This window comes from Nyctereutes procyonoides, unplaced genomic scaffold, assembly GCF_905146905.1.
Source record: "Nyctereutes procyonoides isolate TBG_1078 unplaced genomic scaffold, NYPRO_anot_genome, whole genome shotgun sequence".
Classification (NCBI taxonomy): domain Eukaryota; kingdom Metazoa; phylum Chordata; class Mammalia; order Carnivora; family Canidae; genus Nyctereutes; species Nyctereutes procyonoides.
Genome location: NW_026575033.1, coordinates 6,749,633 through 6,764,183, shown reverse-complemented (window position 1 = coordinate 6,764,183; position 14,551 = coordinate 6,749,633). Strand labels below are relative to the sequence as shown.

Sequence of the window (14,551 nt, the reverse complement as noted above, 5' to 3'; positions counted from 1 at the left end):
AAATCTGCAGATTCTTGCCACACTCCCAGGTTAGGGGAATATGAACACCTCCAGGAAAGAAGGTCACAAACTTGCTGCACTTAGCTGATACAGTAACATCTTTTCATGAATGAACATGTCTCTAGTTCTTTTCCACTTTTGGTCATTTTCTGGTGAGCTGAAATGTTTGTTTTTAATCATTTTTTTCCAGTTTTATACTTGTTTTCTCGCTGAAGGAAATTTCCCAATGTCCTTATAACCATTAAAAGGTATAGAAAGTTTTCTTAAAATTTTGATGAACAATTTGGATGTCATTTAGAAATAAAAGTTTAGATACTTGGAGAGTGTCATATAGTATTGGTTATAATTTCTTAATCATTGGTACTTGGGGGAACATAATTAAAAGAGAAAAATTAATTTTTAAAAGTCAATTATGAAATTGTAGACTTTTTTTCCCCAAATTTCTTATCACTGTATGGCCATAATTTTTGTTTTACTTACTCAGTTTATTGTCTGTCTCCTCTCTACTGCAATGTAAACTTCATGAAGGCAGGGATGTTTATATATTTTATCTTCTCCTCTATCATCTGTTTCAAGAATTGTGCCTAGCTCATTTTAGGGACATAAATATTTCTTGAATGAAGAATAATACATGAATATGAGATTACCTTTAAGTAGCTTACTCAGCAAATTCAAAACACAAACATAGCAAGAAAGCTTGCTTATAAATCCAAGAATATATCTATGCCATACTATATGTTGAACTTATTTTATAATTTTTAAAAAGCTTTTATTTAAATTCTAGTTTGTTAACATACAGGGTAATATTAGTTTCAGATGTACAACATAGTGATTCAACAGTCCTGTACATTACCTGGTGATCATCACAAGTACACTACCTAATACTCATCACCTATGTAACCCAAATTTTGAGTGGAAACCATTTTATTTTTTATTCCTCACACTGATTATATTGATAAGGAAGTCAATAGTATGTGCCCATGGGAAAACCGTGACATTATTCCAGTCAATTGGTTTACTTATCTTTGTGTGTTACTTATCCTTGTATATTTTTAATCCATGAAAATAAATGACAAGCGTACTGCAATTTTTACATTAAGTCAAATGTGACTCAATAATTAGTTTTAAGGATTATAATATATTATGTATTCTTTCTAAATTATTATTGAATTTGTTATTTGGTTCCATGTTATAGATTATAAATCACAATGAGAGTTGACATGTGAAATACTATTTTTGGAAGGTAAAAATGTCCATTTGGATGAGAAGAATAGAAATTAGCTGTTTAATGTCTGTTCTGAATTCCTAAAACTGTGTTTTAGGGCTGTGTTTTCTTATCACTTTTATGCTTTGAAAGAGCATATTTATTTTTTTCCTACCCTAAGTAGACTTCTCCCCTTTCAATTTTAGTGAATAGATGGCTATGGGACTTCTGTGTTGTTTCAGCCAATAGAATGAAATGATGAACTTTGCCAGACATGAATGTAAATACTATCAATTGGATATAACCCTAAAATTCCAGGATTAGGGAAATCTGGCTTAATGCCTACACATGGACACATGACCTAAAGTGTTTTATTAATTGAAGGTCAGTTAACAGATGGTTATAAAAGACTAATATTATTTTAGGATTTATTTTCATATATGGGCGGGGAGGATCCAAAATCAGTATAGTGATGATCCATTTCTATTATTAACTGGTCAGAACTGATTTGGAGCTTTGGTGAAAGGCCCAGAACCACATTTACCAAAGGACAGAAGCACCCAAGGATGTTTAGCAAGGGGAGAAAAAGGTTTAGTGGGCACCTGATAGTTCTCTTCTCATATTTGGAGAGCTTGTTTTGCCCAGAGGATAGAATTAAGATTTGAAAGTATGAAGAGTCTAATTTGGGATTAATATGAGATAGTTTTTCATTTTTCCACAAATATCAGTCTGAATTTAAAAGTAGTTGCCAGACTAAATGATGAAGTTATTGTCATTGTGGGCATTCCAGCAAAACAACCAACATCTCTTGATTGAAATGAAATTACAAATAGTTTCTGGAACATCCTCTATTGCAATGACTTTTCATACTATAACTACAATATAGTAATGTTAACTCATTATATTTTCTTCACTATGAAGCAAAAGTTTTTCTATCTGTGCTTCTGTTTTAAAAGTTGGAATGTGTCAAGGAAACCTCTCCAGTTTCTAATAATCTCACCTAAAATTTGAAAGCCTTAAATTTAAATTAGTTTTTAGGATCTGTTTTGTGGGAAGGGGATGATCATTTGATTACTAGAAAATAAAACCTTTGTGTGTCCCTTGTCGTTTTGGATAGAAGTGTGTATTCAATTATTTAGTGAATGAATGCTTCATTAGTAAATGATGAGTAAGAGATAAAACTTTTGGTCTTTTTCCTTAGGATATCTGTAAATATTTTGTGTAGACAGGGTTGGCTAGCCTGAAATATTTAAAAATTTGCTTTTGTAGCTTATCTGAGGGAAAATAAGGATCAACAGTATCCTCATCTGTGTTGGACACATACCACAGAAAGAAACAAGCATTTGTTATGTTACATCACTTAGCTTTTGTTTTTGTTACCACAGACTCTCCTGACTGATATCTTCATGGTTTTATATATCTTGGTATTTTTCAAGTTCACTTGAGGGTAGATTTTCATAGGCTACTCTACAGGCTATCCTTTGGATAAATGCCTTCATATAGTTTCAAAAATCTTCACTTCTTGCTCTCATTTAGGTAGATGATAAAAATTAATATAGCAGGCCAGTGTTAGACAACAGGAAGTGATAGAGGGAAAGGCAAATTGAAGAGTTTATCTCCATGTAAACTGGGCAACTGATATTGTATATTTCTTTTGGGATGTTTAAGAAGTTACTTCATGGTTTCTTTGCTTTTCTTTTTATTTTGGTTGAGGGTGGGAGGGAACTTTTTTTTAAAAATTGAGTATAGTTGACACATCGTTAGTTTCAGAAATATAAAATAGTGATTGTACATCTCTATATGTTATGCTATGCTCACTGCAAGTGTAGCTCCCATCTGTCACCATACAACACTATTATAATAACATTGACTATATTCCTTATGTAGTACCTTTTATTCCCATGTTTTATTCACTCCATAACTGGAAGCCTGTATCTCTAAGTCCTCTTCACCCATTTTGTGCATGCCTCCATCCTCTTCCCCTCCAACAGCCATCAGTTTGTTCTTCATATTTATAGTTCTGATTCTGCTTTTTGCTTGTTTATTCATCTGTTCTTTCAGATTAGTGGGTGGAATGTTTTTACGTATGTAACAAGTGTAAATAGTGCATTGGGAAATTTACTAGTAACTACCATTTAAAGGTGGTTATGTGTAGATTAAAGGTGAAGTAAAATGAACAAAAACAAAGCACTAAAAGAGTGGTGGTTTCTGTCTTCTTTTTCAGGTTATCTCCCCTCCAGAAGGCAGAAATTGTGTACCTAGTTAAGAAGCATGTAGGGGCTATCACCCTCGCCATTGGGGATGGTGCCAACGATGTTGGAATGATCCAGATGGCCCATGTGGGTGTGGGAATCAGTGGGAATGAAGGCATGCAGGCTGCTAACAACTCAGATTATTCCATTGCACAGGTCAGTAGTGCAGGCATGAGCATTGAATACCGCGAGTCCATCCCTGAGACCTACCCCACTTGTTAGTTTTCATATGAAACTACCAGCATGTTAGGGATTTTCTTTAGTTTTGTCCTCATGCACTTTACAGCAAAAGTTTTCCTTGAGCAGTTATGGAGTTGGTCATACTGATGCCATCAAGAATCTATAGCTCTGCTAATATAATCTCTAAATCTCCAGTCTCATCAAACTGTAATATGTACTTTGCTTTATGGTGTCTCTCAAATAAGATTTCCTGGACTTGTAATCTCTCCATTTCCAGTTTTTTTTTAAGTAGGCATTGCCTCTAGGCATGCATTTAAAAAAAATACTGTATATTTTAGAGCAGTTATAGCTTCACAACAAAATTGAGGAGAAAATATATAGAGTTCCGATATATTCCCTACCCTCCCCCAAAAACTCCCCCATTATCAACATCCCCTACCAGAGCAGTATATTTGTTATAACTGATGAACCCACATTGACACATTATCATCATCACCCAAAGTCCAGAGTTTACATTAGGGGATTATACATTCTAAGGGTTTGGAGAAATGTGTAATGACAAGTATCCACCATCATAGTATCATATAGAGTAGTTTCACTGCCTTAAAAATTCTTTGCACTCTGCCTATTCATTATTCCCTCCAATCACAAAGCCTTGGAAACCACTATTTTTGTACTATCTCCTTAGTTTTGCCTTTTCCAGAATGTCCTATTCATACAGTATGTAGACTTTTCAAGCTGGCTTCTTTCACTAAGTAATAGGCATTTAAGTGTCCTCCATGTCTTTTATGGCCGGGCAACTCATTTCTATTTAGTGATGAAAAATATTCCACTTTCTGGATGTACAATACTTTATCCATTCACCTACTGAAAAACATCTTGGTTATTTCCAAGTGTGGGCAATTATTAATAAAGCTGCTATAAATATCCACGTGCAGGTTTTTTGTGTGGACATCAGCTTTCAACTCCTTTGGGTTTATACCAAGGAGTGTAATCACTAGATCATATAGTGAAAGCATAAAAATATGTTCAGTTTTGTAAGAAACTTCCAAACTGCCTTCCACAGTGGCTGTACCATTTATTGGAAGGTATTTAAGTAGAGTGTGGCCTGTGATTTACATCCTCTGCATATTCATAAAATATCCTAGGATGTTTAACAAGAATATCTCCTCCTTCTATATATTGACAGTTTGACTTTTGAAGAATATAGTATTTTAATCAATAGTTTAAGATCAGCTCTTAATGGATATAGTATTTTCATCACAGTTGAGTAACTAACAATAACACTTTTCACTCTTGCTGAATTCAGGAGCCACTTGTATTTCTTGAACAGCTCCTGAGGTATAATCCCATACTCTGAATAGGTCATCCCTGCTGGGGCTATTCTTACGGTAGCTGTCTCTGAGAGGGTAGATGTTTTAGTACCCTGTCCACATGTAAACAGATGCCTGAAACTAGAGTGGTAACAAAATGGATTCCTAGGATTCTACAGCATAGATGAAGAGCATATGATTCAAGTGTTTGAATCAGATCCATTCTGAAAACCTTGTTCTCACTCATAGATGAACTGTTCTGGTTTTATAGCAGGGAAAACTAAGGATGCTAGAGTATCTGGGATGGGGTGTCAGTAAACTATGATCAAAGCACCTGTGTGTGTAAACAAGGAAATGACCACATCAAATTCACCTGATCCTGTCCTAAACTGCTACATGCTATTGGGACACATGCTTCCAGTGATCTCAGCAGTTTTATGTGACATAAGTCTTGAACTATTCAACATTATAGACACATCACCCTGGCCAGTATCAGGTGTTCTGGGGATCCAGGGAAATATTTCTGGGGTTTTATTTTTTGGTCTAGTTTTTTAGATTCCACGTTATAAGTGAAATCATAAGGCACTTACCTTTTTCTTTTGGGCTTATTTTACTTTGCACAATACCTATTAGGTCCATTTATGTTTTCACAAATGGCAAGGTTTCATCCTTTTTTTATGGCTAATATTCCATTATACATCCCCCCTCCACCACATCTTCTTTATCCATTCATCTATTGATGGACACTGAAGTTGCTTGCGTATCTTGGCTATTGTCAGTAATGCCTCAGTAAACATAAAGGTATATATATATATATATATATATATACATATACATATATATATATATATATATATATATATATATAGCTTTTCAAGTTAGTGTTTTTGTTTTCTTTGGGTAAATACACAGCAGTGGAATTACAAGATTATTTGGTATTTTTATTTTTAATATCAAGGAACCTCCACACTGTTTTCCTCAGTGGCTGCACCAGTTTGTATTCCCACAAAAGTGTAAAAGGGTTCCTTTTTTCTACAGCCTCACCAACATGTGGTATCTATCTTTTTGATTCTAGCCATTCTGACAGGTGTGAGGTGATATCTCATTGTGGTTTTTATCTGCATTTCCCTGATGATTAGTGATGTTGAGAATCTTTTTATATGGGGCGCCTGGGTGGCTCAGTTGCTTGATGTCTGCCTTTGGCTTAGCTCCACAAGGGCTCCCTCAGGGAGCTTCCTTCTCCCTCTCTCTCTGCCTACCTCTTCCCCTGCTTGCTTGCTCACTCTCTCTGTCAAATAAATAAAATCTTTACTAAAAAAAAAAAAAAAGAGAAAGAGAATCTTTTCATATTTTTGCTTGCTATCTATGTATCTTCTTTGGAAAAATATCTATTCATGTCCTCTCCTCATTTTTTAAAGTTTTTATTTTTTTAAGTTTTTATTTAACTTCCAGTTAGTTAATATTAGTATAATATTAGCCTCAGGTGTACAATATAGTAATTCAACACTTCCATCCAATGCCCATCATCACAAGTGTACTCCCTAATCCCGATCACCCATTAAACTCATCCTCCTCACCTCTGCCCATTTTTAATTGGATTACTTGCAGTTTTCAGGCACTTAGTTGAATAGCTTCATTATATATTTTGAATATTAACCTCTTATCAAATGTGTCACTTTCAAATGTCTTCTCTGCCTTTTCATTTTATTGATGGTTTCCTTTGCTGTGTAAAAGATTTTTTTTTTCTCTCTCTCTCTGTGCTTCCTGAATCTGGATATGTTTCCCTTCCTATGTTAGGGAAGCTTTCAGTTATTATTTCTTCAGATAAACTTACCTGCCCCTTACTCTCTTCTCCCTCTGAGACCTGTATAATGTGAATGTTACTGTTGTGCCCAAGATTGCGAATCCGAGAAACCACCAAGGAGCCGACACTGATGCAAACACATGAGGGTTTATTTACAAGCTCGAGCTTGGGTCCAAGTATACCCGACACAGGGGAGCAGGGACTTGGACCCCGAAGTGGGTTACAGCTGGGTTTTTTATAGGCTGGTCTAGGGGATTTTCAGAAGGGGTGGAGGGATTTCTGAAGTTCTGTTTACATTCTGATATGGGGCCTAAGGGCATTGAGCTTTGTTCTCATTCTTATATGGGACTTTCTACCACGGGCGGGCGGGCTGTGTGGGCTCTGTTGTCTTTCTGATATGGGATTCCCCACCAAGGACATTGAGGACATTCTGCAGTTTTTTCCTGTAAAGTTCAGCTCTTACTCACAGGGGCCTAAGATGGCTGTACTTGTGCTAATGCTAAACTTTAGGTGGAATGGCCTTAATTTTTCTTGGCCTCCACAGTTACTTCCTTTGATATTGTCTAAGAGATCCCTTAACCCATCTTCATTTTAAAATCCTGTGGCCCAAAGTGTCTGGGGCTACTCTAGGCTAGGTGCCCAGGACTCACTCAGGTGGCAGGTCGGATAGATGGCTAGGGCACCTGAACTCTGCTCCTGTTTGTGTCATCAAGGGGGAGAGGAGTGCAAACAGTGGTGCTTGCCAGCCCCTTCAACCTAAAATGAGTTCCAGCAGCTGCCCTGCCATTTGGTGGAATTCCAGGGCTGGATCTTTTATATTCTAGTTGCTCTTTTAAACTGTGGGGTTTTTGTTTGTTTGTTTTTTGTTTGTTTAGGAGGGTTTTTTGGTATCTGGGGCTGGAATGGGCCAGTGGCCTAGAGCTTGCTGAGGTGGCAGGCTGCCTATGCCACCCAGACCTTGTTCCTGTTGGTAACTATCAAGGTAGAGGGAGAACACAAACCATGGTACTCATTAGCTCCTCCAACCTGGAGAGAGTTCTAGGGCATTCCTCTGCTATTTGGGAATGTTCTAGGGTTGGTTCCTTTATATTCTAGTTGCCCTTTCAGACTGTGCCTTTTTTTCTGTGCCCCAAGGCAGAGGAATCTACTCATTGTCCCTAAGAACTCCTGTTCCTCCCTACTGAAGTTTGCAGTGTCCTGGGTGGGGATTCTTTCTGTTACTGAGTCTCCATCTTTTGTTGTGCAGAAGCTATTCAGTTAGCCCTCAGGAGGAATTCCTATGTAAATAAGTGTAAATATGGTGTGTCTATGAAGGAGGTCAGTTGAAGGTCTTCCTGTGACACCATCTTGGATTGGACCTTCCAAGTTTTCTTTTCTTCCTTCCACCCAACCCTAAAGTGCCACACCAAGACTAATGGAGGAGATTAATTTGATTCATGCTCAGGCCCCCATTAAAAGGCTCTTTCATGTCAATGATAATACTTGGCGCCCCACTGGTTTTTTTTGTTTTGTTTTTTGTTTTTCCCTCCATCTTACTTTGACCCAAGAGCAGCTTTGACCGCAGAGAGGGCAGAGGTATTCTGACATGATGCGTGCCATTTTATACTTTTTCCAGAATGAATCTTATCCCCAGAACTATAAGTGGAAATTTGCCCATTGCTGCCCCACGTACTACCAGTCTTTTGTATGCATTCTGCAGCAGTGGTCAAACAGATGCCTTTTACTTTTGCTCTTCCTGGGCAATGCACCTCACCTTCTAAGAGGATATCAGTATGACATTCTACCTATAATGTTTATTATGGATCACTTTATTCTCTGAAAAGTGCAAATTATTCACATCCTTCTTCCCAAATTTCTTAATATTTTAGAATCATCCCAAGAAATGGAACTCTGACTTTAAACTACTACAAAGCTAAAACTGAGGCAAGAGGAATGTTGTCTTTAGTGACTCCTTTCTTTAATTCACTTATTTTTTTGTTTAGCTCTGCATTTTATGATTGAGCATCTTCTTCCACATTCTGCTCCCTTATGGTCCAAAATCTTAAATGCTCCTTTTTTGAAAGTTGAAATTTTTTTCATATGTATCAATTTGTGTCATTTTCAAGTGAGTACTAAATTCTAGGAGTCTTTCAATGACTGAATTACTTCATTTTGTGGGATGACACTCCTAAATAGCCACTTATTCAAAAAAATGTTCATTGAGTGAATATCAAATTCTATTCATGTTTCTGGGTGTTTAGGATTCATCATAAACAATGAGACCTACTCCCATGGAGTTTTCATTGTGGGAAACAAAAATATACAGTAATGTCTATCATTTGTTACATGATAACTGCTATGAAAGTATGTATGTAGATGAGGGTAAGGAGGCTCATCTACACTGCAGAGGCTGCATGTAACGTTCACTTTTAACTTTTTATTTATTATAGGAAGTGGGGAACTGATTCCTATAAGACATAATTACTTATACTTGATCGGAAATTAAAAAAAGATGAGTGATTTAGCCTGAGTTCTTGTTTTTTTTTTTTTTTAAGATTTTATTTATTCATGAGAGACACGAGAGAGAGAGAGAGAGAGAGAGAGAGGCAGAGACACAGGCAGAGGGAGAAGCAGGCTCCATGCAGGGAGCCTGATGTGGGACTTGATTCCGGGTCTCCAGGATCACCCCCTGGGAGGAAGGTGGCACTAAACCGCTGAGCCACCCAGGCTGCCCTGAGTTTTTGTTTTTAATAGTATGTTCCTTTCATTAAATAATTCTGTCCCATTACTATGATTAAAGTCCTAGGTGACTATCAGATTAAAAGCCTTGAATATTGGGATCCCTGGGTGGCGCAGCGGTTTGGCGCCTGCCTTTGGCCCAGGGCGCGATCCTGGAGACCCGGAATCGAATCCCATGTCGGGCTCCCGGTGCATGGAGCCTGCTTCTCCCTCTGCCTATGTCTCTGCCTCTCTCTCTCTCTGTGTGTGTGACTATCATAAATAAATAAAAATTAAAAAAAATTTGCTTCTAAAAAAAAAAAAAAGCCTTGATTATTCCAAGTGAAAATCCAAGCAGTATTTACTGGGCAAAAAAAATGTGATGTTAAAAAAGGGTTTTTTTTAAGTGATAAGAGAAGTTAATTTCATAAAGCTTTTTAAACATTTTCTTTCTAGAGAACTGTCAGGTTGTCTGCAAAACTGGTTTCATTCTGCTTCCTTCTGTGTTGTATTATTCTAGAGTGGGAACTCTAAGGTGTGAAATGCAGAGAAAATGACATTTTGTGGGTTTTGTTACTAAATGATAGGTTCATTTGAACTTGCACTGACTGTTGTTTCTTTTAGTTTAGCTACTTGGAGAAGCTTCTGTTGGTTCATGGAGCTTGGAATTATTTTCGAGTAACAAAATGCATTTTGTATTGTTTCTACAAAAATGTAGTGTTATACATTATTGAGGTAAGAAAAGAGATACGCTTTCTTTCATGGAAAAGTTAGATCTTTCTTTGACATCAGGCTTGGTAGTCTAGGGGGTTTCTTGGCCAACTTTGTGTCATTTAAATTAAAATTACATAAAACTGCTTTAGGTATTCACCCAAAGTTATTTAGTAAATTTGAATCTTCTAACTACCAAACTGACTTAAAAAATACCTGTGTAAACCTTTAATTTGGCTATGGAAATATATGTTTAAATATTTTACTTTGAAATAATTATAGATTCACAAGAAGTTACAACAAATATTTTTAGGAGGTCCCGTGAAACATTCACCCAATTTTACCGAAACTCCACCTTGAATAATCCAGGACAATATCAACAGCAGGATATAACCAGAAGAATTTATTCATATTTCACCAGCTTTACACATACTTGTGTGTGTGATTCTATGTATTTTTATCCAAGTGTAGGTTGATATAAACACCACAGAAATGGAGACAGAGCCCTGTTTCCCTCCTCAATCCTTCCCCAATGATACAGATCTGTTCCATCACAAGGATCCCACTCATGCTGCCCCTTACATCCACATCCACCCTTAATCCCTGACTGACTAATCTGTTCCCTATCCTTATAATTTTGTTCTTTCAGGAATATTATAAAAGTAGAATCGTCTAGTATATAACTGTTTGAGATTGCATTTTTTCGGTCAGAATAATTCCCTTGAGATTGATACAAGTTGTTCCCTGGATCATTTGTTCTCTTACCATAACCTTTAGCATCAACCTGTTTAAGAGCATTTGTATATAGGTTTTGTGCAAACACAAGTTTTCATTTATTTAGGACAACTGTCCAAGAGTACAATTGCTGGATCATATGGTAAATGCGTGTTTAGTTTTAAAAGAAATTCCCAACTATTTTCCAGAGTGACTTTACCATTTTTAATTCCCATCAGCAAAGCATCTGTTAATCTTGTTTCTGTGGGTCTTTACCAGCATTTGATGTTATCACTATGTTTTTAGCCATTCTGACAGATGGGTAGTGATATGTCATTGTGGTTTTAAATGCATTTCTATGGGAGCTAATGAACATCTTCTAATGTACCTATTCGCTATCTTCATATCTTCTTCATTGAAATGTGTCTTCATATTTTTTGTCCATTTTCTAATTGAATTGTTTTTGAGAGTTCACATATTTTAGATGTTAGTCCTCTGGCATCTTTGCAAATATTTTCTTCCAGTCTGTATCATGTTGTTTTGTCATCTTAATAGAGTCTTTCAGAGTACAAAAGTTTTTAATTTTGATGTGGTCCAATTTATAAATTTTCCTTTTGTGGATTATGCTTTTGGTTCTATGTCAAAAAACTCTTTTCCTAGCTCTAGATTCCAAAGATTTTCCTCCATGTAGTTTTCTAAAAGTCTTGTACTCTACACTTAATGTCATGATCCATTTTCAGTTAATTTTTGTGTACAGTGGAGGGTTTAGACTGTCTAATTATTTTGTCCATGGCAATTTGATTACTTCAGTACTATTTGATGAAAAAGTTATCCTTCCATTAAATTGATTTTCCACATTTGTCAAAAATCAATTGAGCAAATAAGAAATAGAGAATATGAACAGACTATAATAAATAGGAAAGAAATTAGATCAGTAATCAACACCTCCCTGTCAAATTATACCAATCATTCAAGGAAGAATTAACACTAATCTTTCTCAAACTCTTCCCAAAAAGTTACATAACACAAACTCACATCAAAGAGGAATATCCTCTAAATCCATCCATGTTGTTACAAATGGCGAAATCACATGCTTTTTTATGGTTGAGCAATATTTCATTGGATATATATACCACCTCTTCTTTATCCATTCATCTATTCTGAACACTTGGGTTGCTTCCACATTTTTGCTATTGTAAATAATCTTACAATAAACATAGAGGAGCATAGGTCTTTTTGAATTAGGAGTTCTCCTTTTTTTGGCTGGGTCAGTTACAAATGTTATTAGTTGCAGACGGTACAATTTGCTGAAGCCATGGACAAAATCATTCTGAACCTTTACAGTTCAATATCATTCTTTACGATACAATGCATTATTGGACAGTTAGATCTAAATATTTCATTGAAATTATTTTTTTGATAGAGAATGAAATAAAAATTCTAAAATAAACAGATGGCTTTCTGCTAAGCTCAAATACTCAAGCTTGATTTTATTTACATTTTGGCAAAATCCCATTTGATGACATAAAAAAAGAATGATAAAGTACAATATTTTAAGTACTTCAGTGAATGGAAACATTTAGGTCAATATTGATATAAAACTTCTTGAACTTTCTTTTCTTTCAGCTTTGGTTTGCCTTTGTTAATGGATTTTCTGGCCAGATTATATTTGAACATTGGTGCATTAGCTTGTACAATGTGGTAAGCATTCTCAGTCTCTATCTGATAGCATACAGAACTTCAGTGACATTTCTTTATTATTTATGTCTGGGACGTGTATCTAAGTCAATCATCTGTATACACAGCAGGCAGCACAGATACATCTTTAGAGCCTTTGTTGCTGTGACACATCTTGCAGAAGCCCATACTCTCCACACATGGTTTCAATCATAGGAGATCATTCTACAGCAACTACAATAAATTTGTATGCAGTGTATTTTGATAATACATCCAAAATCTCCTTACTATATGCCTGTACAATGTTTTCAGGCTTTTAAGCCAAGTAATTATTATTGAACTCTACCTCTACCCAGTCCATTTAATACACATAATTAATATTTATCTACCTCTGTAAATGTGGGTAATTTCCTGGCCTTTTAAACCTCCTGGTGGAAAATTTGTCCTTTTGTAAATATTTCACCCTATGTTTGTAGGAAATGATGAATTTTGGTATGAAGTCCTATAATCAATAATAAATATAATAAATAAATAAACAGAATTTTCTGAAACTAAACAATCCCATACTATCACTTAACTCATTTTAAATTAAAAAACTAAAAATAACAGTATTGTTAAGTGGCCTTTTAATTCACTCTTTAGATTTTTGTTTTGTTTTTCTTGTTTATTATTCTACTTTAAAAATGAGAGGTTAGGGAAACCTAGCATAAAAATTTTGCTCCCAGTGACTATTACATGGCCTTTCTTTTGTACTCCATTATCATAGCATATTACAATCTAGATACCCTGTGCTTTAATCTCTAAAATTCTGTCTTCTAGGAGCTTGAATTCTGAAACAGCATAGACAGAAGTCCTCAGACAGAAGTCATTGAGTGTCCAATAATACAAAAATGTCTAGTGCTATGAATAGTTATAGTTGTGTGCAAGTCAATTCTAAACGTATTTGGCTAGAGCATTATACCAGTGAACCTGAGGTCATATACATATTTGTCTCTACCAGGCTTTTGGTCACAGATGACAATACTCAATATTTTTTTTAGAGTTTCATTACAGACTAGGGTGGCAGAGTCTCTCCTCCATGTGAGAAAATTCACTGTGAATGCATAGGCCACAGATATTGGTCATTGGAATCCTTTTTTTTTTCTTTTAAATAAAGGAGAGCACCTGGGTGGCTCAGTGGTTGAGCATCTGCCTTCAGCTCAGAGTGTGATCCCAGAGTCCTGGGATCGAGTCCTGCATCAGGCTTCCTGCAGGGATCCTGCTTCTCCCTCTGCCTATGTCTCTGCCTCTCTCTGTGTGTCTCTCATGAATAGATAAATGAAATCTTTAAAAATTATAATAAAGGGGAGCTCAGAGACTGGCTTTTTAAAATAAGCAGTAAATGAGGGCTAGTGGGAAACTTAAAATTGTGGATATTTTAGGATAGTATATGATGACATTAATATCCATTGACTTATTAAATCTTATCTAATTATGTATATATTTTACAGATGGGAAAAAGATAGAGCCTAGGACATTTCAAATAGTTACTGGCAATAAGAGAGCTAGATTTCTTATTTAATAACTACATTTACTCAGCCATTAGAAACGACAAATACCCACCATTTGCTTTGACGTGGATGGAACTGGAGGGTATTATGCTGAGTGAAATAAGTCAATAGGAGAAGGACAAAAGTTATATGGTCTCATTCATTTGGGGAATATAAAAAATAGTGAAAGGGAATAAAGGGAAAAGGAGAAAAAATAAGTGGGAAATATCAGAAAGGGAGACAGAACATGAAAGACTCCTAACTCTGGGAAACGAACTAGGGGTGGTGGAAGGGGAGGGGGGCGGGGGTGGGGGTGACTGGGTGGCAGGCACTGAGGTGGGCACTTGACAGGATGAGCACTGGGTGTTATTCTGTATGTTGATAAATTGAACACCAATAAAAAAATAAATTTATTAAAAAATAACTACATTTAAATAGGTTGTCATACTGTTTCTGAAGGTTATATATTA

At 36.0% G+C, this 14,551-nt stretch overlaps 1 protein-coding gene across 1 annotated transcript in view; it reads left to right on the top strand.

Annotated features, from left to right (window-relative positions):
• Positions 1-14,551, top strand: part of LOC129504494 (phospholipid-transporting ATPase IB-like) — a 158,885-nt gene that overhangs the window by 104,137 nt on the left and 40,197 nt on the right. The window contains exons 25-27 of the mRNA XM_055317216.1: positions 3,429-3,612; positions 10,075-10,185; positions 12,502-12,576. Of these exons, the coding sequence (XP_055173191.1) occupies positions 3,429-3,612; positions 10,075-10,185; positions 12,502-12,576 (370 nt within the window). The remainder of the gene's footprint in view (positions 1-3,428; positions 3,613-10,074; positions 10,186-12,501; positions 12,577-14,551) is intronic.